This window comes from Salmo salar, chromosome ssa15, assembly GCF_905237065.1.
Source record: "Salmo salar chromosome ssa15, Ssal_v3.1, whole genome shotgun sequence".
In the NCBI taxonomy this organism is placed as follows: domain Eukaryota; kingdom Metazoa; phylum Chordata; class Actinopteri; order Salmoniformes; family Salmonidae; genus Salmo; species Salmo salar.
The window spans coordinates 105229340-105254146 of NC_059456.1; the positions used below are offsets into that span (position 1 = coordinate 105229340).

General features: G+C 42.4%; 1 protein-coding gene across 1 annotated transcript in view; it reads right to left on the reverse strand.

Annotated features, from left to right (window-relative positions):
• The window catches only part of LOC106572940 (nociceptin receptor), a 57134-nt gene extending 33205 nt beyond the window's left edge, over positions 1–23929 (reverse strand). Inside the window, exons 1-2 of the mRNA XM_014147532.2 lie at positions 23458–23929; positions 22408–22645 (exon numbers count right to left, since the gene is read on the reverse strand). Coding sequence (XP_014003007.1) covers positions 22408–22637 — 230 coding nt within the window. The 5' untranslated portion in view covers positions 22638–22645; positions 23458–23929. The remainder of the gene's footprint in view (positions 1–22407; positions 22646–23457) is intronic.
• Between the last annotated feature and the right edge of the window lie 878 nt (positions 23930–24807).

Here is a 24807-nt window from a genome sequence, read left to right on the forward strand (position 1 = left end):
CACACTCTCCCTCTCTCATTCACCTCTCTGTCTCACTCTTTTTCTCTCTCATTTACCTCTCTCTCTCTCTCTATGCACCTTCCTTCATTCTCTCTCTCTTTCCCTCCATCTCTCTCTCTCTCTCTTTCCACCTTCCCCCATCCTCCAGTCCCCAGCCCCTATGATAAACAACAGCTACTGATCAGTTGGTTTCTTCCCTCCCTCTCAACCTCCCTACCTCCCTCTCTCCCTCCCTCTCAACCTCCCTCCCTCCCTCCCCTTCCAGACTGTTCCCTTGAGAGCCAAGAGGCAGATATCTCGAGGGTTAAACGATGGTGATGGCTGGTGGCTTGTAAAAGAGTGGGATATAAAACTAGCAGCATATTGCGGCTGAGGCCTTGTGTGCCTGGTGAAATTACCCCAAGATTAAATAAATATCTGGCTCCATAAAGGGACATCTGAGGCCTCTTTTCCGTTCAACGGCCCTGACGATGGTGAAGACGGGAGTCAACCGGTTAATTAACACCTCACAGCCAGCCAGGAGGTTAACCAAGGGTAATACATCATTATAACCCCTATATAAAGCTACATAGACTTTTTATAAAGCCTCGTTATGTTCGACGGTGACAATGGTGACGATGGTGATGACTCTGTATTTTCACCCACAGAGGCCAATCCACCATTCATTCTGATCTTAACTCCAACCCTCCGATGTCCCAGGTATAATACCATTTTGCTATTTCCTTTTGCAATGCACCCCTCCATTTTACTGTGATGTCTTACGAGGGTCCTGAATGTCACCTAAAAATGCCCTAAAAATAAAACATTTACTCAATAGTATAATGATATTTTCCATTGACTAATCGTGGTTTTTCAGATCCCTTATCAATACAGTTTGCAGGTCCTCCTGAACCCTGATAATATGACATAACAACCATTCCTGGACCTGACTCCAAAAGCGACCCATCGATACCAAAAGATATGATCCATCGATACCAAAAGATATGATCTATTGATTCTGTTTCCTCGTGACAGAGTGACTGTTCTGTGCCCCGTATATCCTCTATGGGCTAGGTGGGACGCTTGCGTCCCACCTACTCAACAGCCAGTGTAATCCCGTGGCGCGTTATTCAAATTCCTCAAAAAAGGAAAAACTTCAATTTTTCAAACATATGACTATTTTACACCATTTTAAAGACAAGACTCTCGTTAATCTAACCACACTGTCCGATTTCAAAAAGGCTTTACAACGAAAGCAAAACATTAGATTATGTCAGCAGAGTACCCAGCCAGAAATAATCAGACACCCATTTTTCAAGCTAGCATATAATGTCACATAAACCCAAACCACAGCTAAATTTAGCACTAACCTTTGATGATCTTCATCAGATGACAACCCTAGGACATTATGTTATACAATACATGCATGTTTTGTTCAATCAAGTTCATATTTATATCAAAAACCATCTTTTTACATTAGCATGTGACTAGCATGTGACTAGCATTCCCACCGAACACTGCCGGTGAATTTACTAAATTACTCACGATAAACGTTCACAAAAAGCAGAACAATTATTTTAAGAATTATAGATACAGAACTCCTCTATGCACTCGATATGTCCGATTTTAAAATAGCTTTTCGGTGAAAGCACATTTTGCAATATTCTCAGTAGATAGCCCGGCATCACAGGGCTAGCTATTTAGACACCCAGCAAGTTTAGCACTCACCAAAGTCAGATTTACTATAAGAAAAATGTTATTACCTTTGGTGTTCTTCGTCAGAATGCACTCCCAGGACTTCTACTTCAATAACAAATGTTGGTTTGGTTCAAAATAATAAATTGTTATATCCAAATAGCGGCGTTTTGTTCGTGCGTTCAAGACACTATCCGAAAGGGTAAATAAGGGTGACGAGCATGGCGCAATTCGTGACAAAAAAATTCTAAATATTCCATTACCGTACTTCAAAGCATGTCAACCGCTGTTTAAAATCAATTTTTATGCCATTTTTCTCATAAAAAAGCGATAATATTCCGACCGGGAATCTGCGTTTAGGTAAACAGACGAAAGAAAATAAAGCACGGGGTCGACTCGTGCACGCGCCTAAGCCCATAGTACTCTGATCGGCCACTTGCCAAACGCCATAAAGTGTTTCAGCCAGAGGCTGCCTCGATATCGTTCAGCTTTTTCCCGGGCTCTGAGAGCCTATGGGAGCCATAGGAAGTGTCACCTTATAGCAAAGATCCTCAGTCTTCAATAAAAAGAGCCAAGATGAAACACAACTTGTCAGACAGGCCACTTCCTGCATGGAATCTTCTCAGGTTTTGGCCTGCCATATGAGTTCTGTTATACTCACAGACACCATTCAAACAGTTTTAGAAACTTTAGGGTGTTTTCTATCAAAAGCCAATTATTATATGCATATTCTAGTTACTGGGCAGGAGTAGTAACCAGATTAAATCGGGTAAGTTTTTTATCCGGCCGTGTCAATACTGCCCCCTAGCCCTAACAGGATATTGAGCATTCTTTTCTAGCAAGTATTTTCTATAATAGCTTAAACTTATGTGTAAATTGTGTCAAATATCAGTTACCAAAGTTTTGTTCCCAATTGACTTTCATTTTATGTAGCATGGCCCTCAAACATTTTGATTTTATATGGCATTTTTTTCTTTACCTTTATTTAACTCGGCAAGTCAGTTAAGAACAAATTCTTATTTTCAATGACAGCCTAGGAACAGTGGGTTAACTGCCTTGTTCAGGGGTAGAACAACAGATTTGTACCTTGTCAGCTCGGGGATTTGAACTTGCAACCTTTCGGTTACTAGCCCAATGCTCTAACCACTAGGCTACCCTGCTGCCCCAATTGCCCTCAAACGTTTTGATGTTATATGGCGTTGCCCTCAAACGTTTTGATTTTATATGGCGTTGCCCTCAAACGTTTTGATTTTATATGGCATTGCCCTCAAACATTTTCACTTTAAGTGAAACTGATACATTTTTAAATATATTTACGAATCATTTTAAGCCATTCATGTTTTTTAATGGGTGGCAGACAGACTAATTCGTCCATTTCTTCTTTAACCCTTTACACCCGTGGCAATTGGCTAAATATAAATAGGGCTAAATTGAAATGTTTCTTGCAGACGGTAACAATTGAAAGGTAACAGTTTGGAGGTAATGGTGAAATGATCAGACCAAAGGTGAGGACACAACAGTTCACGTGACATAAGACTGAATCCAAACATTACACTGATGATTTTATGTTCCTTTTACATTTACTGTACTTTTTGCTGCATTTGTTGATAATGAAATCTGAAAATGCAAAAAAAGGAAAGAATTTCTGCACAAACTTTCAGAAACCCTCTCAGGGAAGCTTATCTGCATGCTCGTCATCCTCACCAGGGTCTTGATCTGACTTCAGTGTGGTCTTCACAGAGTAATCCTGTTTCAACTGTACCGGGCAGATGGCAGACAGTATGTATGGCATCATGTGGGCGAGCGGTTTGCTGATGTCAACGTTGTGAACAGAGTGCCCCATGGTGGTGATGGGGTTATGGAATGGGCAGGAATAAGCTACGGACAACGAACACAATTGCTTTTCGTTGATGGCAACATGAATGAACAGAGATACAGTGATGAGATCTTGAGGCCCATTGTCGTGCCATTCATCTTCCGCCATCACCTCATGTTTCAACATGATAATACACGGCCCCGTGTCACAAGGATCTGTACACGATTACTGAAAGCTGAAAATGTCCCAGTTCTTCCATGGCCTGCATACTCACCAGACATGTCACCCATTGAGCATGTTTGGGATGCTCTGTATCGACGTGCACATCAGCATGTTCCAGTTCCCACCAATATCCAGCAACTTCCCACAGCCATTGAAGAGGAGTGGGACAACATTCCACAGGCCAATCAACATCCTGATCAACTCTATGCGAAGGAGATGTGTCACGCTGCATGAAGCAAATGGGGATCACACCAGATACTGACTGGTATTCTGATCATCGTCCCTACTTTTTTATTTTAAGGCATCTGTAACCAACTATTCTAAATCGCAACAAGAAGTTGAGACCACGAGGACCGCCACTTATCAAGGCCCAAATCTACTATTTTCAACCCGTGTATGAGTATGAGTGTAAAAGGCAAAGTAATAGCCTCTCCCAGATCCACTATGAGTCGTTTACAATGTCCTTCATAAATATTATACCCTTCTTGTAGTTTGTTTTCCAAGAAAATGTATTTTATTCTAAAATCATTACGTTGGAGTTTAGCCAAATTATTTGCTGGAATATTTGATCTGTCTTTACTGGAGGATGATATTTAAACTGTGGCCAACTCTGTATGGCTGTAACCAACTCTGTACGACTGTAACCAACTCTGTACGACTGTAACCAACTCTGTACGACTGTAACCAACTCTGTACGACTGTGGCCAACTCTGTACGACTGTGGCCAACTCTGTACGACTGTGGCCAACTCTGTACGACTGTGGCCAACTCTGTACGACTGTGGCCAACTCTGTACGACTGTGGCCAACTCTGTACGACTGTGGCCAACTCTGTACGACTGTGGCCAACTCTGTACGACTGTGGCCAACTCTGTATGGCTGTAACCAATTCTGTATGACTGTAGCCAACTCTGTATGGCTGTAACCATCTCTGTATGGCTGCAACCAACTCTGTACGGCTGCAACCAACTCTGTATGAGCCCCCCCCCCCCCCCACCCACCTAGTTTTACGAGCAAACATTTTAAACATGTAAAACATGTGTGGAATTTTCATTGTTGGACATAAAAGACTGTAAAAACACCAGGAAATCAGCTCCAAGTGATTTTAATTTAAGAAATCTGTTCCTAAGTATTCCCACACATAATATAGACAAGTGATCATATCATCTCAGCAAAAAAAAGAAACGTCCTCTCACTGTCAACTGCGTTTTATTTTCAGCAAACTTAACATGTTTAAATGTTTGTATGAACATAACAAGATTCAACAACTGAGACATAAACTGAACAAGTTCCACAGACATGTGACTAACCAAAATGGAACTGGATGGAATGGAAATGTACCGATCCTTTGCAGGTGTTGTTACACGTGGTCTGCCACTGCGAGGACGATCCGCTCTCCGTCCTGTCTCCCTGTAGTGCTGTCTTAGGCGTCTCATAGTACAGACATTGCAATTTATTGCCCTGGCCACATCTGCAGTCCTCATGCCTCCTTGCAGCATTCCTAAGGCACATTCACGCAGATGAGCAGGGACCCTGAGCATCTTTATTTTGTTGTTTTCAGAGTCAGTAGAAAGGCCTCTTTAGTGTCCTAAGTTTTCATAACTGTGACCTTAATTGTCTACCGTCTGTAAGCTGTTAGTGTCTTAACGACCGTTCCACAGGTGCATTTTCATTAATTGTTTATGGTTCATTGAACAAGCCTGGGAAACAGTGTTTAAAAACCCTTTACAATGATCTGTGAAATTATTTGGATTTTTACGAATTATCTTTGAAAGACAGGGTCCTGAGTTTACAAATGTAAGCAACGTTTGAAATTATTATGTTTTAGTCCAATATTATATCTGTCACAAAATAAGTCGTACTCTTCGGCGAAAATGTCAGACAGGAGAGAGAAGAACCAAGGCGCAGCGGAAGTGTGGACACTCATTCTTTTAATTGGTAAATGAAAAAAAAGCATCCACAGGGAAAACAAAAACAATGAACGGTACTCACAATTTACAACAGTTTTGCAGGCTATCTAAAACGCAGTGCAAAAACAATTTCCCACAACCCCAAAGACAAACACACACACCTATATAGGACTTCCAATCAAAGGCAACTATACACACCTGCCTTCAATTGGAAGTCCCAATCATCAACCCAACATTTAACAAACACAAACCCCCTGCCACATCCTGACCAAGACTAAGCAAAACGCCCTCTGCTGGTCAGGACGTGACAATATCTGTTTGGGCTTCTTGCAGTCTATTATTCGTATTCATGTTCCGGCCCCTGAACATCCGCTCCAGAAGAAATCGGCCCGCGGATTAATCTAGTTGATGATCCCTGTCCTATAAGGTAACAGACATTGGTGTTAAGGGTTAAAGACACCTTCACAGCCACTAAATAAAGCCTACATAAACGTCTCAAAAGCCTATATTAGGTGCCTCATCAAGCATACATAAATGTCTCAGAATTTCGTTTTTTTACCTTTATTTAACTAGGCAAGTCAGTTAAGAACAAATTCTTATTTTACATTGACGGCCTACCGCTGCCAAACCCGGACTATGCTGGGCAAATTGTGCTCCGCCCTATGGGACTCCCAATCGCTGCCGGTTGTGATACAGCCCGGGATCGAACCAGGGTGTCTGTAGTGACTCCTCTAGCACTGAGATGCAGTGCTTTAGAACCGCTGACCCACTCTGGAGCCCATTGATGTAATATATTCCTTATTTTCCCCAATGTGAAATTTAACTCTTACAAATTCATACGGCTGCTTCCACATAAAATCCATAAAATACTTGAGCCAAATACACAGACTTCACAAAAGAAGGGTTGGCTGAGAGGACACAGAGATCTGGTTTCTAGAAACGATGATGGCGTCCAAAATAGCAACACGTGGAGAGATAAGAGGATCAGATATCAGTGAATTAATGATTTGTAAAAGAAACATTATCCTGTATTTTTTTAGCGTACTAATGGATAAGATGGACAGGGGGGTTGGAATATTGGTTCATTGGGCATGACACACCTGATCCTTCTAATGAGTTTTTCCTAGCCTCTGTGCCTCTGTGCTTCTGCCTCTGTGCTTCTGCCTCTGTGCTTCTGCCTCTGTGCTTCTGCCTCTGTGCTTCTGCCTCTGTGCTTCTGCCTCTGTGCTTCTGCCTCTGCATTGCTCTTTGTGGTTTTAGGCAGGGTATCTGTAAAGCACTTTATGAAGGGCTTTATAAAATACATTTCATTGATTTTAAATTAATTGAACCTGGTAGGTTTGGTGTTTTGCTCCCCCTGGCTCACTGTGGGGGGCTCTGATGCCTTAACCTAATTAGGTTTTACCAAGCATTTATGTAGGCTTTATGAAGAATCTATGTAGGCTTTATGAAGCATTTATTTAGGCTTTATGAAGCATCTATGTAGAGTTGAAATATAATGTACGTAGGCTTTAAGAAGCATTTATGTAATCTGTATGAAGCTTTTATGTAGGCTTTATGAAGCATCTATGTAGGCCTAATGAGGCATCTATGTAGGCTTTATCTATGGGGCTCCCGAGTGGGGCAGTGATCTAAGTACTAGAGGCCTCTAGCACTGCATCTCAGTGCACGAGGTGTCAGTACAGACACCCTGGTTCAAATCCAGGCTGTATCACAACCAGCCTTGATTGGGAGTCCCATAGGGCAGTGCACAATTGGCCCTGCGTTGTCCTGGTTTGGCCAATGTAGGCCGTCATTGTAAATAAGAATTGGTTCTTAACTGACTTGCCTAGTTAAATAAAGGTTAAATTAAAAATATATATATAATAAGGGACATATCTGGTAAACCAAACTGAAAGTAAGTCTCTCTCTCTCTCTCTCTCTCTCTCTCGCTTCATTCCCCCTCTTCTCATCAAACCCAGCCCCCCATCAGACCTGCACCTGTCCCAAACACAGCCCCCCATCAGACCTGCCACCCCTCCCATCAAACCTGTCCCAAACACAGCCTCCCATCAGACCTGCCCCCCCCTCCCAACAGACTTGCATAGAATTCATTAAACAAGAGTGAAAATTCTACAGCACATCGCTAGAGTCATGTCTAAAACTAATCATGACTCAATGTTATCAAGTTCGGAGGTTGCGGGCGGAGTTAGAATGTTAAGTGTAACAAGTATTACAATGTAAACTTACTTTTAATCCGTCTGTCTGCAAAATTCAAGACATGACATATGTGGTGGTGTAATGAGATACCCAACGGGCTGGACGATTCATATTTGAAGACATTGAAGGCATATATGGGTGAATCAGTTTTCTATGGTAACTGTAACTAACAGTTTTCTATGGTAACTGTAACTAACAGTTTTCTATGGTAACTGTAACTAACAGTTTTCTATGGTAACTGTAACTAACAGTTTTCTATGGTAACTGTAACTAACAGTTTTCTATGGTAACTGTAACTAACAGTTTTCTATGGTAACTGAACTAACAGTTTTCTATGGTAACTGTAACTAACAGTTTTCTATGGTAACTATAACTAACAGTTTTCTATGGTAACTGTAACTAACAGTTTTCTATGGTAACAGTAACTAACCGTTTTCTATGGTAACTGAACTAACATTGTATATTTATTATTGATTGATCATATTACCTTATTCCTATATCTACTTTAATACAAGTCAAACAGACTGGGCCAACCCTTGTATGCGGTTTATTATTGTGCACAGCAGTACTACACATCACATCACGTTAATAGGCTTTTTACTGCATTTCAAAAGTGATATTGAAATTTGCTTGGTTGTCAACGCAACCAAATATGAACATTTGAAGGAGATGTATATTTTGTGCCACTGACTTTTAGTCTGACTTTATTTCCAGTTTGTTTACAAATGAATAATTAATATGTGGGATTCATGTCTCTATCTCCACCAATAAGCAAAGTTAAAGAATAGGACTAAATCAAATCAAACTTTATTTAAAGTACATTCGGTTTCTTTAACTTAGATTTTAGTTTAAGATGGAGACGTGATTCCAACATAGCAACGATTATTTTGCAGACTGGAATTAAATCCAGACTAAGTCACTATCCAAGCACAAGATACACTATGTATACAAAAGTATGAGGACATCCCTTCAAATTAGTGGATTCGGCTATTTCAGCCACACCCGCTGCTGACAGGTATATAAAATCGAGCACACAGCCATGCAATCTCCATAGTCAAACATTGGCAGCAGAATGGCCTTACTGAAGAGCTCAGTGAATTTCAACGTGGCACCATCATAGGATGCCAACTTTACAAATAGTCAGTTCCTCAAATTTCTGCCCTGCTAGAGCTGCCCCGGTCAACTGTAAGTGCTGTTATAGTGAAGTGGAAACGTCTAGGAGCAACAACGGCTCAGCCGTGAAGTGGTAGGTCACAACAAGCTCACAGAACGAGACCGCCGAGTGCTGAAGCTAAAAATCACGGGTCTTCGGGTTGCAACACTCCCTACTGAGTTTCAAACTGCCGCTGGAATCAACGACAGCACAATAACTGTTCATCAGGAGCTTCATGAAATGGGTTTCCATGGACTAGCAGCTGCACACAATCCTAAGATCACCATGTGCAATGCCAAGCGTCGGCTGGAGTGGTGTAAAGCTTGCGGCCATTGGACTCTGGAGCAGTAAAAACGCGTGCACTGGAGTGATGAATCACCATCTGGCAGTTCGACGGACTGGTTTGGGCTTGAGGGCTGACGTGCCTTTTACGGAGGAGTGGCTTCCGTCTAGCCACTCTACCATAAAGGCCTGATTGGTGGAGTGCTGCTAAGATGGTTGGCCTTCTGGAAGGTTCTCCCATCTCCACAGAGGAACACTAGAGCTTTGTCAGAGTGACCATTGGGTTCTTGGTCACCTCCCTGTCCAAGGCCCTTCCCACCCGATTGCTCAGTTTGGCTGGACAGCCAGGTCTAGGAAGAGTCTTGGTAGTTCAAAACTTCTTCCATTTAAAAATGATGGAGGCCACTGCATTCTTGGGGACCTTCAATGCTGCAGACATGTTTTGGTACCCTTCCCCAGATCTGTGGCTCAACACAATCCTGTCTCGGAGCTCTACGGACAATTCCTTCGACCTTATGGCTTGGTTTTTGCTCTGACGTGCACTGTCAACTGTGGGACCTTAAATAGACGTGTTGCTTTTCCAAATCATGTCCAATCAATTGAATTTACCACAGGTGGACTCTAATCAAGTTGTAGAAACATCTCAAGGACGATCAATGGTAACAGGATGCACCTGAGCTCAATTTCGAGTCTCATAGCAAAGGGTCTTGGTATTTGGTATTTTAAAAGGGTCTGAATACTTATGTAAATAAGGTATTTCTGTTTTTTATTTTTAATACATTTGCAAACATTTCAAAAAAACTATTTTCACTTTGTCATTATGGGGTACTATGATGTCATTATGGGGTATTGTGTGTAGATAGATTTTTTTTATTTTATTTTATTTCACCTTTATTTAACCAGGTAGGCAAGTTGAGAACAAGTTCTCATTTACAACTGCGACTTGGCCAAGATAAAGCAAAGCAGTTCGACACATATAACAACACAGAGTTACACATGGAGTAAAACAAACATACAGTCAACAATACAGTAGAAACATAAGTCTATATACAATGTGAGCAAATGAGGTGAGATAAGGGAGGTAAAGGCAATAAATAGGCCATGGTGGCAAAGTAAATACAATATAGCAATTAAACACTGGAATGGTAGACTTGACAGTAGATGAGTGTGCAAAGTAGAAATACTGGGGTGCAAAGGAGCAAAATAAATAAATAAATAAATACAATAGGGGAAGAGGTAGTTGTTTGGGCTATTTATAGATGGGCTGTGTACAGGTGCAGTGATCTGTGAGCTGCTCTGACAGCTGGTGCTTAAAGCTAGTGAGGGAGATAAGTGTTTCCAGTTTCAGAGATTTTTGTAGTTCGTTCCAGTCATTGGCAGCAGATAACTGGAAGGAGAGGAAAAGGACTGTTTTTAATCCATTTTAGAATAAAGCTGTAACGTAACAAAATGTGTAAAAAGTCAAGAGGTCTGAATACTTTCCGATTCCACTGTATGCCATTTGGCAGACATGCTATTTTATCCAAGCTACGGTACAGTCACTGCATACATAAAACAAGCAAAGAAAACAGCTTACTCTGAGTCTGCAGTAAGCCAGGTTTACAGTATTGAAAAGAGCGTACTCTGCAGACTGTGACAGGGAACACTTCCTATAACCTCTCAGCTTTCATCACTCTGATTCCTCCCACTTTCTCACACCTCACTTCCACGTTCCAAATAGTAAACAAAAGTGCCAGTGTTACCGAGGTAACAGTGTTTTTAATCGAGAACCTCTGTAAAGGGATAAATACATGGACAACCCTGGTTTGTGCATCATACCGTGTGTGCTGGATCTTCTAAAACATTTGTTGTGTCAAGTCATTGAAAAGCTACACTCCCACTCCTTGACATTCATAGCAGCTTGAGAGGAAATATGAGAATATTTGGTGACATTTTATTTGGAAACTCCAGATGCTCTACAGATGGTCACAAACTATCTGTTGATAAGCAACTGCTTGCTGGGGTTGTGGTTAGGGTAAAACTAAGGGTTAAGGTTAGTTGAGATGTTACTGATAGTCTCTAGGAATATACAAATAAAGTGTTACTGAAGATTTCAGATAAGATCATCGCATTGGATGCTCTCTCTCTCCCTCAATTCAATTCAAGGGGCTTAATCTGGAAAGGGAAATACATAGTCAGTTGAACAACTTCAACCGAAATATGTCTTAACCCAATCCCTCTGAATCAGGTGCGGGGAGCTGCCTTAATCGACATCCACAGCACAGTGGGTTAATTGCCTGGTTCAGGGGTAGAACAATATATTTTTACATTGTCAGCTCTGGGATTTGATCCAGCCACGTTTCAGTTACTGGCTCAATGCTCTAACCACTAGGCTACCGACCATACATGGGAAACATATGTTAACATTGCCAAACCAAGTTAAATAGATGATAAACAAAGTTTGATAAACAATAAAAATGAACACTTAACATTACACTCACAAAAGTTCCAAAAAGAATAGAGACATTTCAAAAGTCATTTTATGTCTCTATACAATGTTTTAACAATATGCAAATAGTTGGTGTTTGTTTGACACTGGTTGGTTCTCTCGTGGCAACAGGTCACAAATCTTGCTGCTGTGATGTCACACTGTGGTATTTCACCCAGTAGATATGGAAGTTTATCAACATTGGATTTGTTTTCAAATTCTTTGTGGGTCTGTGTAATCTGAGGGAAATATGTGTCTCTAATATGGTCATACATTTAGCAGGAAGTTAAAGTGCAGCTCAGTTTCCACCTCATTTTGTGGGCAGTGTGCACATAGCCTGTCTTCTCTTGAGAGCCAGGTCTGCCTACGGCGGCCTTTCTTAATACCAAGGCTATGCTCACTGAGTCTGTACATAGTCAAAGGTTTCCTTAAGTTTGGGTCAGTCACAGTAGTTAGATATTCTGCCACTGTGTACTCTCTGTTTAGGACCAAATGGTATTATAGTTTGCTCTGTTTTTTTTGTTAATTCTTTCCAATGTGTCAAGTAATTATCTTTTTGTTTTCTCATGATTTGGTTGGGTCTAATTGTGTTGCTGTCCTGGGGCTCTGTGGGGTCTGTTTGTGTTTGTAAGCAGAACCCAAGGACCAGTTTGCTTAGGGGACTCTTCTCCAGGTTCATCTCTCTGTAGGTGATGGCTTTGTTATGGAAGGTTTGGGAATCGCTTTTAGATAGTTGTAGAATTTATTGGCTCTTTTCTGGATTTTTTTCATAATTCGTGGGTATCGGCCTAATTCTGCTCTGCATGCATTCATTTGATGTTTTACGTTGTACACAGAGGATATTTTTGCAGAATTCTGCATGCAGAGTCTCAATTTTGTGTTTGTCCCATTTTGTGAATTCTTGGTTGGTGAGCGGAACCCAGACCTCACAACCATAAAGGGCAATGGGTTCTATAACTGATTCAAGTACTTTTTGCCAGATCCTAATTGGTATGTTGAATTCCTTTTGATGGCATAGAAGGCCGTTCTTGCCTTGTCTCTCAGATCATTCAAAGCTTTGTGGAAGTTACCTGTGGTGCTGATGTTTAGGATGAGTTATGTATAGTTTTTTTGTGCGTTCTAGGGTAACAGTGTCTAGATGGAATTTGTATTTGTGGTCCTGGAAACGACCTTTTTTGTAAGACCATTATTTTAGACTTACTGAGGTCTGCAGACTGCTCTAGTGCCATCGCCAATTCATTGATATATATATGTGTATATGAGAGATGGAGGAGAGATAGAGAGAGCGAGATGGAGGTAGAGGTGGAGGAGAGACATAGAGCTGGAGGAAAATGGAAACAAAGATTGCACTGCAGATGTGAAATACGAGTGTCTTGCTGTTTTCTCCTTCAAACCCCATCTACTCTCCTGTCTCCTGACAGGGTGGTTTTCCACAAGTACCCTACATCACTGTCAATTCCCAGCATGCAACACTACAGCTCACTATATAATGCACTACTTTTGACCAGGGCCCATCTTAGTGGACTATACAGTGAGGGAAAAAAGTATTTGAGCCCCTGCTGATTTTGTACATTTGCCCACTGACAAAGAAATGATCAGTCTAAAGTTTTAATGGTAGGTTTATTTGAACAGTGAGAGACAGAATAACAACCCAAAAATCCAGAAAAACGCATGTCAAAAATAAGTATTTCACCCCCTCTCAATCAGAAAGATTTCTGGCTCCCAGGTGTCTTTTATACAGGTAACGAGCTGAGATTAGGAGCACACTCTTAAAGGGAGTGCTCCTAATCTCAGCTTGTTACCTGTATAAAAGACACCTGTTCACAGAAGCAATCAATCAATCAGATTCCAAACTCCACCATGGCCAAGACCAAAGAGTTCTCCAAGGATGTCAGGGACAAGATTGTAGACCTACACAAGGCTGGAATGGGCTACAAGACCATCGCCAAGCAGCTTGGTGAGAAGGTGACAACAGTTGGTGTGATTATTCGCAAATGGAAGAAACAAAAGAACTGTCAATCTCCCTCGGCCTGGGGCTCCATGCAAGATCTCACCTCGTGGAGTTGCAATGATCATGAGGAACGGTGAGGAATCAGCCCAGAACTACACGAGATGATCTTGTCAATGATCTCAAGGCAGCTGGGACCATAGTCACCAAGAAAACAATTGGTAACACACTACGCCGTGAAGGACTGAAATCCTGCAGCGCCTGCAAGGTCCCCCTGCTCAAGAAAGCACATATACATGCCCGTCTGAAGTTTGCCAATGAACATCTGAATGATTCAGAGGACAACTAGGTGAAAGTGTTGTGGTCAGATGAGACCAAATGGAGCTCTTTGGCATCAACTCAACTCGTCGTGTTTGGAGGAGGAGGAATGCTGCCTATGACCCCAAGAACACCATCCCCACCGTCAAACATGGAGGTGGAAACATTATGCTTTGGGGGTGTTTTTCTGCTAAGGGGACAGGACAACTTCACCGCATCAAAGGGACGATGGACGGGGCCATGTACCATCAAATCTTGGGTGAGAACCTCCTTCCCTCAGCCAGAGCATTGAAAATGGGTCGTGGATGGGTATTCCAGCATGACAATGACCCAAAACACATGGCCAAGGCAACAAAGGAGTGGCTCAAGAAGAAGCACATTAAGGTCCTGGAGTGGCCTAGCCAGTCTCCAGACCTTAATCCCATAGAAAAGCTGTGGAGGGAGCTGAAGGTTCGAGTTGCCAAACGTCAGCCTCGAAACCTTAATGACTTGGAGAAGATCTGCAAAGAGGAGTGGGACAAAATCCCTCCTGAGATGTGTGCAAACCTGGTGGCCAACTACAAGAAACGTCTGACCTCTGTGATTGCCCACAAGTGTTTTGCCACCAAGTACTAAGTCATGTTTTGCAGAGGGGTCAAATACTTATTTCCCTCATTAAAATGCAAATCAATTTATAACATTTTTGACATGCGTTTTTCTGGATTTTTTTGTTATTCTGTCTCTCACTGTTCAAATAAACCTACCATTAAAATTATACACTGATCATTTCTTTGTCAGTGGGGCAAACGTACAAAATCAGCAGGGGATCAAATACTTTTTTCCCTCACTGTATAGAGAATAGGGTTCTATTTGGGAGTCCGCTGCAGGCTGCTGACTTCCATGTAATCTATTGCAACATGGTCTCCTGCAGGGAGAGATGGAGCACATTCCAAATTTAAACAGGTGATTTTCTGGTCTTGTTTCGTATTCATTAGTCGGTTTCCGCCGCAAAACGTTTTGCACAGAAAACTTTTTTTTTTTTTTACTGGACAAATTCAGGTCGGTCCCTTCCTGTTTCGTTCCGTTTGCTTCTGTTTGTTTCTATTTGGTTCCTAGTGAATATACCCCTGGTCTCGTCAACTAATGGTTGCATGCTATATCATCGACTGGACTGTCAACAATCTGGCATCAGATTGCTATATAATATGACGTGGTTAGCTGATATGTATCCACAAAGCATCTCAGAAAAGGTCACAGGACTCCTGTTTTTAAGACAACAACAAACGCACCTCAGCTCAGACTAGGCATTAGGATGATAAGACACTGCTCAGACTAGGCGTTAGGGTGATAAGACACTGCTCAGACTAGGCGTTAGGATGATAAGACACTGCTCAGACTAGGCGTTAGGATGATAAGACACTGCTCAGACTAGGCGTTAGGATGATAAGACACTGCTCAGACTAGGCGTTAGGGTGATAAGACACTGCTCAGACTAGGCGTTAGGGTGATAAGACACTGCTCAGACTAGGCGTTAGGATGATAAGACACTGCTCAGACTAGGCGTTAGGATGATAAGACACTGCTCAGACTAGGCGTTAGGATGATAAGACACTGCTCAGACTAAGGGTTAGGATGATAAGACACTGCTCAGACTAGGCGTTAGGATGATAAGACACTGCTCAGACTAGGCGTTAGGATGATAAGACACTGCTCAGACTAGGCGTTAGGGTGATAAGACACTGCTCAGACTAGGCGTTAGGGTGATAAGACACTGCTCAGACTAGGCGTTAGGATGATAAGACACTGCTCAGACTAGGCGTTAGGATGATAAGACACTGCTCAGACTAAGCGTTAGGATGATAAGACACTGCTCAGACTAGGCGTTAGGATGATAAGACACTGCTCAGACTAGGCGCTAGGGTGATAAGACACTGCTCAGACTAGGCGTTAGGGTGATAAGACACTGCTCAGACTAGGCGTTAGGGTGATAAGACACTGTTCAGACAAACTCTGTAAAATCAAAATCATAAGACTTTATCTCAGCTGGTAATCATGACAGTTTGAGGTACCACAATGGAAAGATAGTGATTACGCTCATTGACATTTGTGTTGAATAAAATCGAATTGTATTGGTTGCGTACACATATTTAGCAGATGTTATTGCAGATGTAGCAAAATGCTTGTGATCCTAGCTCCAACAGTGCAGTACATTCGGAAAGTATTCAGACCCCTTGACTTTTTCATTTTTTACATTTTTTACATTTTAGTCATTTAAACAGACGCTCTTATCCAGAGCGACTTACAGTAGTGAATGCATACATTTCATACATTTTTTTTTTCTTCCTCGTACTGGCCCCCCGTGGGGGCCCCTCCATTTTAGCAAATAAAAAACAGAAATACCTTACTTACATAACTATTCAGACACTTTGCAATGAGAAAGAAATTGAGCTCAGGTGCATCCTATTTCCATTGATCATCCTTGAGATGTTTCTAAAACTTGATTGGAGTCCATCTGTGGTATATTCAATTGATTAGACATGATTTGGAAAGGCACACACCTGTCGATATAAAGGTCCCACAGTTGACAGTGCATGTCAGAGAAAAAACCAAGCCGTGAGGTCGAAGGAATTCTCTTTAGAGCTCCGAGACAGGATTGTGTCGAAGAACAATTCTGGTGATGGGTACCAAAACATTTCTGCAGCATTGAAGGTCTCCAAGAACACAGTGGCCTCCATCATTCTTAAATAGAAGAAGTTTTGAACCACCAAGACTCTTCCTAGAGCTGGCCACCCGGCCAAACTGAGCAATCAGGAGAGGTTGACCTTGGACAGGGAGGTGACCAAGAACCTGATGGTCACTCTGACAGAGCTCCAGAGTTCCTCTGTGGAGATGGGAGAACCTTCCATAAGGACAACCATCTTTGCAGCACTCCACCAATCAGGCCTTTATGGTACAGTGGCCAGACGGAAGCCACTCCTCTGTAAAAGGCACATGACAGCCCGTTTGGAGTTTGGCAAAAGTCACCTAAAGGACTCTCAGACCATGAGAAACAAGATTCTCTGGTATGATAAACCAAGATAGAACTCTTTGGCCTGAATGCCAAGTGTCATATCTGGAGCAAACCTGGCACCATCCCTACGGTGAAGCATGGTGGTGGCAGCATCATGCTGTGAGGATGTTTTTCAGCGGAAGGGACTGGGAGACTAGTCAGGATTGAGGAAAAGATGAACGGAGCAAAGTACAGAGAGATCCTTTAGTAGTGGTTTCTTTGCAGCAATTAGACCACGAAGGCCTAATTTATACAGTCTCCTTTGAACAGTTGATGTTGAGATGTGTGTTACTTGAACTCAATTATTTGAGCTGCAATTTCTGTGGCTGGTAACTCTAATGAACTTATCCTCTGCAGCAGAGGTAACTCTGGGTCTTCCTTTCCTGTGGCGGTCCTCATTAGAGCCAGTTTCATCATAGCCCTTGATGGTTTTTGCGACTGCACTTGAAGAAACTTTCAAAGTTCTTGACATTTTCCAGATTGACTGATCTTCATGTTTTAAAGTAATGATGGACTGCCGTTTCTCTTTGCTTATTTGAGCTGTTCTTGCCATAATTTGGACTTCGTGTTTTACCAAATAGGGCTATCTTCTGTATACCTCCCCTACCTTGTCACAACACAACTAATTGGCTCAAACGCATGAATAAGGAAAGAAATTCCACAAATGAACTTTTAACAAGGCACACCTGTTAATTGAAATGCATTCCAGGTGACTACCTCATGAAGCTGGTTGAGAGAATGTCAAGAGTGTGCAAAGCTGTCATCAAGGCAAAGGGCGGCTACTTTGAAGAATCTCAAATATAAAATATAGTTTGATTCGTTTAACACTTTTTTGGATACTACATGATTCCATATGTGTTATTTCATAGTTTTGATGTCTTCACTATTATTTCACAGTACAATATAGAAAATAATTTTAAAAAACAAAGAAAAACCATGGAATGAGTAAGTGTATCCAAACTCTTGACTGGTACTGTACGTAAGTCAGCCTGGAACGTGGCCTCTGGTAACAAAGCGATGCACCTACCTACGTTTAAAAAAAAAAAGCGTACAGTAAGGTATCCTACAGAAATGCAAAGTATGCTCCCTCTCTGGCCTCTAGGTCATCAGGTTGCGTCCCAAATGGCACCCTGGTCCCTATGTAGTGCACTACTTTTGACCAGGACCCCTATGGGCTTACATAAGGAGTAATGCACCATTTGGGAAGAACACAGGTGTAATACCGTGTGGAGAGCAGGCCAGACACAGGTGGTTAATTCTCTAGATATTGGACATGAATCTGTAGCCTCATAGTAGCACCATTATATTCCACAGAAATCCTTTTTTCTATGATAAAGTGGGTGAAATATGTGGCAATTTTTCTCTACCCTTTCCTGTCTAGGGTTGCTGAATTTGTCATAACAATTCTACTGGCGATATGTAAAGAGTGGATGACGGTTGGTTGGAAATACGTGGCCCTGTCTGGAATTGGATCCTTTCTCCTGCCTAAAGAAGATACGAATAAAGAAGTGTTGTACTGCTTGCTAATTGTACAGTTACCCAGTTAGCTAAATACTCATTCCAATAACTCCATGAGAAGCATCGTGCCGTTTTTGGAAGTTAACTTGAATAACAAAGGCAAAAGGTTGTGGTAAAGTTACAGAGACAAGAGTACAGAATGTCCTTCAAAATAACTGTATTAAATGTAGGAAATAAAGTTACTAAAATGCAATACGTATGCTTGATATTGCTGAGCTAGTTGTCCCTATGGATAACAGCACAGAAGCTGATGCTAAGTAGCTAAAAGCTAACTAAATGTTTTGATATTCACAGAAACATCAAAAACAATGGTGGATAAACATTAATATTGTGTTAATTTAAAAAAATGTACTTATAGACATTACATCTTACAAATCTTCTACAGAAGGATGTTGATAGATTGTAACTACTCTGTCACACTTTCACATCGTACAAATTAGTTAAATTTCACATGACACAAACAGGTCAATTCTGCACTTCCTCATTTAAACTGCCACTAGGTGGTGCTAAAACAACTAACAGGGGTTTCTATAGAAACTAAGGTTCAAAAAGATATGTATGTTTAAGGTAAGAGGTGTTAGGTAGCCTGAACAGTGTTGCAAAATGTGACGAGGAACTTTTAAGTAATCGGTTTTCATTGTTGTATTTCCCATGTTCATATCATAAAAGAACACACTGAGCAGTGGCATGTATTCATGGGTGCCAAGGGAAGCCAAGCGTCGTCCATCCCCCCAAAAAGAAAAATAGATTTCCTTCAATTTGCAAGAGGCTGAATGTATCTCGCCAGAGAAAGCATCCAAGAGGCTGAGGCTGAATGCAAGAGGCTGAATGTATCTCGCCAGAGAAAGCATGCAAGAGGCTGAGGCTGAATGCAAGAGGCTGAATGTATCTCACCAGAGAAAGCATCCAAGAGGCTGAGGCTGAATGCAAGAGGCTGAATGTATCTCGCCAGAGAAAGCATCCAAGAGGCTGAGGCTGAATGCAAGAGGCTGAATGTATCTCGCCAGAGAAAGCATGCAAGAGGCTGAGGCTGAATGCAAGAGGCTGAATGTTTCTCACCAGAGAAAGCATCCAAGAGGCTGAGGCTGAATGCAAGAGGCTGAATGTATCTCGCCAGAGAAAGCATGCAAGAGGCTGAGGCTGAATGCAAGAGGCTGAATGTATCTCACCAGAGAAAGCATCCAAGAGGCTGAGGCTGAATGCAAGAGGCTGAATGTATCTCGCCAGAGAAAGTATCCAAGCGAACGAAACATCGCCCCTCAGTCTCAGTATGTGTAGCGTATCTATCTGATGCTGTCTGGTCAACAAGAGTGACATTGTTGCAGCCTGTAGCATTGAATAATAATAATAATAATAATAGCCAATCAGCGTGTCTGCATCAACTGTGTGAGCTCAACTGTGAATGGTCCTGGCCCACCAAAAACAAAGTGTCAAGGGAAGCCAGTTTGGATTTGGCTTCACACCCATCACATCAGAAGCCAAACGTCATTGACAGAAAACAACTTGAATGGTTGCATCTCGATGTGTTGTTGTCCTCCAGTGTGTAGCTAGCTAAAATTATCCCTTTCCTAAATTAGCCATAGATGTAAATAGGGATTTGGACTTGTGGTTTTACTTAATTCTCCATACTGGCCAATGATTATAGCGAGCAAGCATTTTACCCAGGTAACCTTGGACAACAAAAACTAGAAGTGTGCACTGTATGACAGAGTCATAGATCATTTAGGCAACATGAAAGAGGAGGATGGCATTGGCGTTTCTCTGCAAGTAGGGTGAGTCATGTTTTCTACTTGTGTGCGCACACACACACACACACACACACACACACACACACACACACAGAAATCAGTATCATGGACAGCCACATCACAGAGGTGGCAGGTAGCCTAGTGGTTAGAGCGTTGGGCCAGTAACCGAAAGATTGCTAAATCGGATCCCCGAGCTGACAAGGTAAAAAAAATCTATCGTTATGCCCCTGAACAAGGCAGTTAACCCACTGTTCCTAGGTCATCATTGTAAATAAGAATTTGTTCTTAACTGACTTGTCTGGTTAAAAAGATATGTAGCTTAGATTGATTGGACTAAATAGTTTTTGGTATATTTTAGTTGTCACTGTATTAGACTAAGCAGAGGTGATTTGATGATGTTGAAATGGTGTTGGAATAATGGTGGCAGCTCCTGTTTACTTTGCGACTTGCGGTAAACTCTCTGTGGTTTTAAATCAGCAGTTGTTTAGTCCTCGGAAAATGTCGGAAACATGAACTTGTTTGACCATACAGTAGGTCATGTAACTGTTTGTTACATTCAACATGTTATGTGGACTTCGCCAGACAGATGTCGCCAGACAGATGTTGCTCTCCAGTTTTGTGATAAAACAACGGTGTGGTTGAATTTATTCCAACACTGTGTTTTCTTATTGTCTCGGCCTTTAGGCCTCTAGATCACGGTGGCAAGGCATATGAATTAACAGGTTTTAAAGAGCAAACAGCACAATTATCAACACATAGGTGGTAAAATGGCTTGTTTTTGGGGGGCTGTTTGGCTTCCCTGGTGACACTAAAGTGTTTCGGGCCCTCATATTGCCGCACAAAAGTATTTTAATCCACATATTGCCACAGACCCTAAAACAGAGACAAGTGCTTTTATTTATTTACCTAGGCAAATCAGTTAAGAACAAATTCTTATTTTCAATGACGGCCTAGGACGACAGATTTTTACCTTCTCAGCTCGGGGATTGGAAGCCTCCCTGCCGCCCCTACACTCTAACCACTAGGCTCCCTGCCGCCCCTACACTCTAACCACTAGGCTCCCTGCCGCCTCTACACTCTAACCACTAGGCTCCCTGCCGCCCCTACACTCTAACCACTAGGCTACCTGCCGCCCCTACACTCTAACCACTAGGCTACCTGCCGCCACTACACTCTAACAACTAGGCTACCTGCCTCCCCTACACACTAACCACTAGGCTACCTGCCTCCCCTCCACTCTAACCACTAGGCTACCTGCCTCCCCTACACTCTAACCACTAGGAAACCTGCCTCCCCTACACTCTAACCACGAGGATACCCTGCCGCCCCTACACTCTAACCACTAGGCTACCTGCCGCCCCTACACTCTAACCACTAGGCTACCTGCCGCCCCTACACTCACCACTAGGCTACCTGCCGCCCCTACACTCTAACCACTAGGCTACCTGCCTCCCCTACACTCTAACCACTAGGCTACCTGCCGCCCCTCCACTCTAACCACTAGGCTACCTGCCGCCCCTCCACTCTAACCACTAGGCTACCTGCCGCCCCTACACTCTAACCACTAGGCTACCTGCCGCCCCTACACTCTAACCACTAGGCTACCTGCCGCCCCTCCACTCTAACCACTAGGCTACCTGCCGCCCCTACACTCTAACCACCAGGCTACCTGCCGCCCCTACACTCTAACCACTAGGCTACCTGCCGCCCCTACACCCTGTACCTGTATAGATATTGATTTCTAACTCAGGAATTGAAATTAGCGCTCTCTCTCTCTCACAGACAGACAAACACACAAACACACACAAAAACACAAACAATTATACAAATGTTTTTTCTTGAAAAATGACTACTCCTGATTGAATTATTTGGTTTGTCTGAGTGAGACCCAACTGTTTATTCCAACAATAAATGTTGAGCGAAGGCAAGCGCTGGCTAGATGGAGGCAACAACTTGTTGGTTTAAAGCATCACCAGAAACCAGCGGTCACTCTGACGGAATAACAGCACACACACACACACACACACACACATTTTGTTCCATTATTACAGTGTCACCGATAAACACAGGTGAGGACTACCAATCCTACCAGGTAGAGAGAGAGGAGGCCACCGTGAGCCCTTACCTGATGATGACGTACATGACCAGACAGTTACCCACAAGCCCCACCACGCAGACCATCATGTAGACTGCAACGATGGTGATCTTGACACCGGCAGGCAGGAAGGCGTCTGTCTCGTTGTACCCGCCGCTGAAGTTGTTCTGGAAGAGCAGAGAGTCGTTGTAGAAGTGGAGGGCTCTCAGGTCCAGGTCCAGGTCTGATCCACTGACCAACGAGTCGTTTAGGAACTCCATGACAAATGCTGCCATGACAAGAGACAGCATAGTAAGAGTCAGACACGTGAGAAAAGACAGGTGTGTGACGTGCCACCTGATGAGCGATGAAAGGAATAAGGAGAGGAATGGGGAGGGGAATGAGAGGAGAAATGAGGAGAGGAATGAGTAGAGGCATGAGGAAAGGAATGAGGAGAGGCATGTGGAGAGGAATGAGGAGAGGCATGTGGAGAGGCATGAGGAGAGGAATGAGGAGAGGCATGAGGAGAGGCATGAGGAATGAGGAGAGGAATGAGGAAAGGGGAGAGGAATGAGGAAAGGAATGAGGAGAGGAATGAGGAGAGGCCCACACACTAGAGTATTGCTGCTCTCCAGTGCTATATTCCTGCACCCAAACATATCATTTCAACTTTACAGATGTCTTCATCAGGTGGAGAGACATCACAGACAGAAGTGTGCATTGTGTGTATTATATTCAGTGCAGACAGGTCTGCTCTGTATGTCTGTGGATAGAGACAAACACACAGACAGGCACACATACCGCTGTTCACAAGCCAACACTCCGTAATATTTGTGTCATACTGATGCGATGCGCGAACATGGGTTGCCTGGTGTTAGTAAATCAGTTGGTTTTAACCCGCAACAGTTCCAATGTCCAAACTATGTGTGTGATCATAGCAGAGGAATAGGATACATACAGCTACATTAACATCACCATACATATTTTTATTTTTACACAGACTGAACTGCGGAATGTGACGAAACCCATGAATAGGCTACATTTATAAGCAGGTAAGCATTCTCACACGGTACAGTCTCATGTAGCATACAAACACCTTACGGTTATTCACGATGCTATTACAACGGTCTGTTATGAGTCCTCCTAGCGCAGTCCCCTCTTGTGCATTCCCAAACGGTTCCGATAACTTGTTTATTTTTGTTGATTTTTGGGGGGTTGTTGCCTGTTAGGTATCTCAGTCTCTGGCTGTCCTGTTTCCCATAGTTGCCAGCGGTACAGATTTCCGTTAGTGTAGGTCTAGGACGAGAGAAAACATTTCCCGCCCCTTAATAACAACAGACGAACTATAAAGGGGAGAGGAGTGGTTGGTTCCTCCGGTTTTCTTTTTCGTTTTAGCTTATTTTTTTTCCCTCAGGCGAGGAGATATAGTTATCGGTGTCTTCACCCTGTTTTTATCTTCCTCTCTCTTCTCTTCTTCCCTCCATTTACCTTCCTTCCTCTTGCGTCCTCTATCAGATTCGCGCACCGTAGTCTACGAGCCCTGTGTGTTTTCTGGAGATATTGCGGCTGTTTTATTGTTTGTAGTCTACGGACATGATGTGTCTGGCTAACCTCTGTCTGTCACGGGAAACATGTAAATAAATGCTTCTGTTAGCAAGAGTCCAAAAGTGATTTACAGATAATATCAAATATATTGGAGTATATATACAATGGACTGCAATGGTGCAGAATGTTCAGTTTTTTTGTTCCCTTTTAAAACTGGTTTAATGGCTAAGGATACCAAAGGTGAGATACAGTTAACAAGAACCATTGCCTCTAACCAATTTCATTGGTATTTTCAACAATTTAGTCAAGGCCGTTTTTTTTATTTATTTTGAAGTTACTATTTTCCTCTGGTGTATTCAGTTGTAAGTGAAACATACATGTTTGAGGGCCGGCCTTAGGCATGAGCTGCATAAAACCACCGCAGACAAAAAAAAAAACTCAGCCAGGGTCTTAAACTTACTGTTTAAAGTAACAATAGTAGAATACAGAAGGTGTAATTTCTAAATTTAGTTGTGCATCTGCAGTTTTTTATTATGTTAGTCACTGACAGTCACTCAATTAACCATGTCAGCTAACATATTTTAGATCAGTAAATTAGTCTAGCTAGCTATATAAACTCGTAGTAGGTCATGGTCGATTTACCGACCAGGTAGACAGCCCCCCCCCCCAAAGGCTAGGGCTGGCCAGGTCTATGCAGGTATAGACCATGGATAACCGTATAAAGTTTATAGTTGAAGATCCCTGTGGGGAAAATAAAATTATTCTATTCTATTTTAGTCCATTCTATTCTATTCTATGAGACCATCCTCAGTCCTCTCGCGTTATTTCCGGCACTTCACGGGGTATACATGGGGTGCTTAACCTTTTACATTATAATGTATTAAAGAGAGGTTAGATTAATGTTTA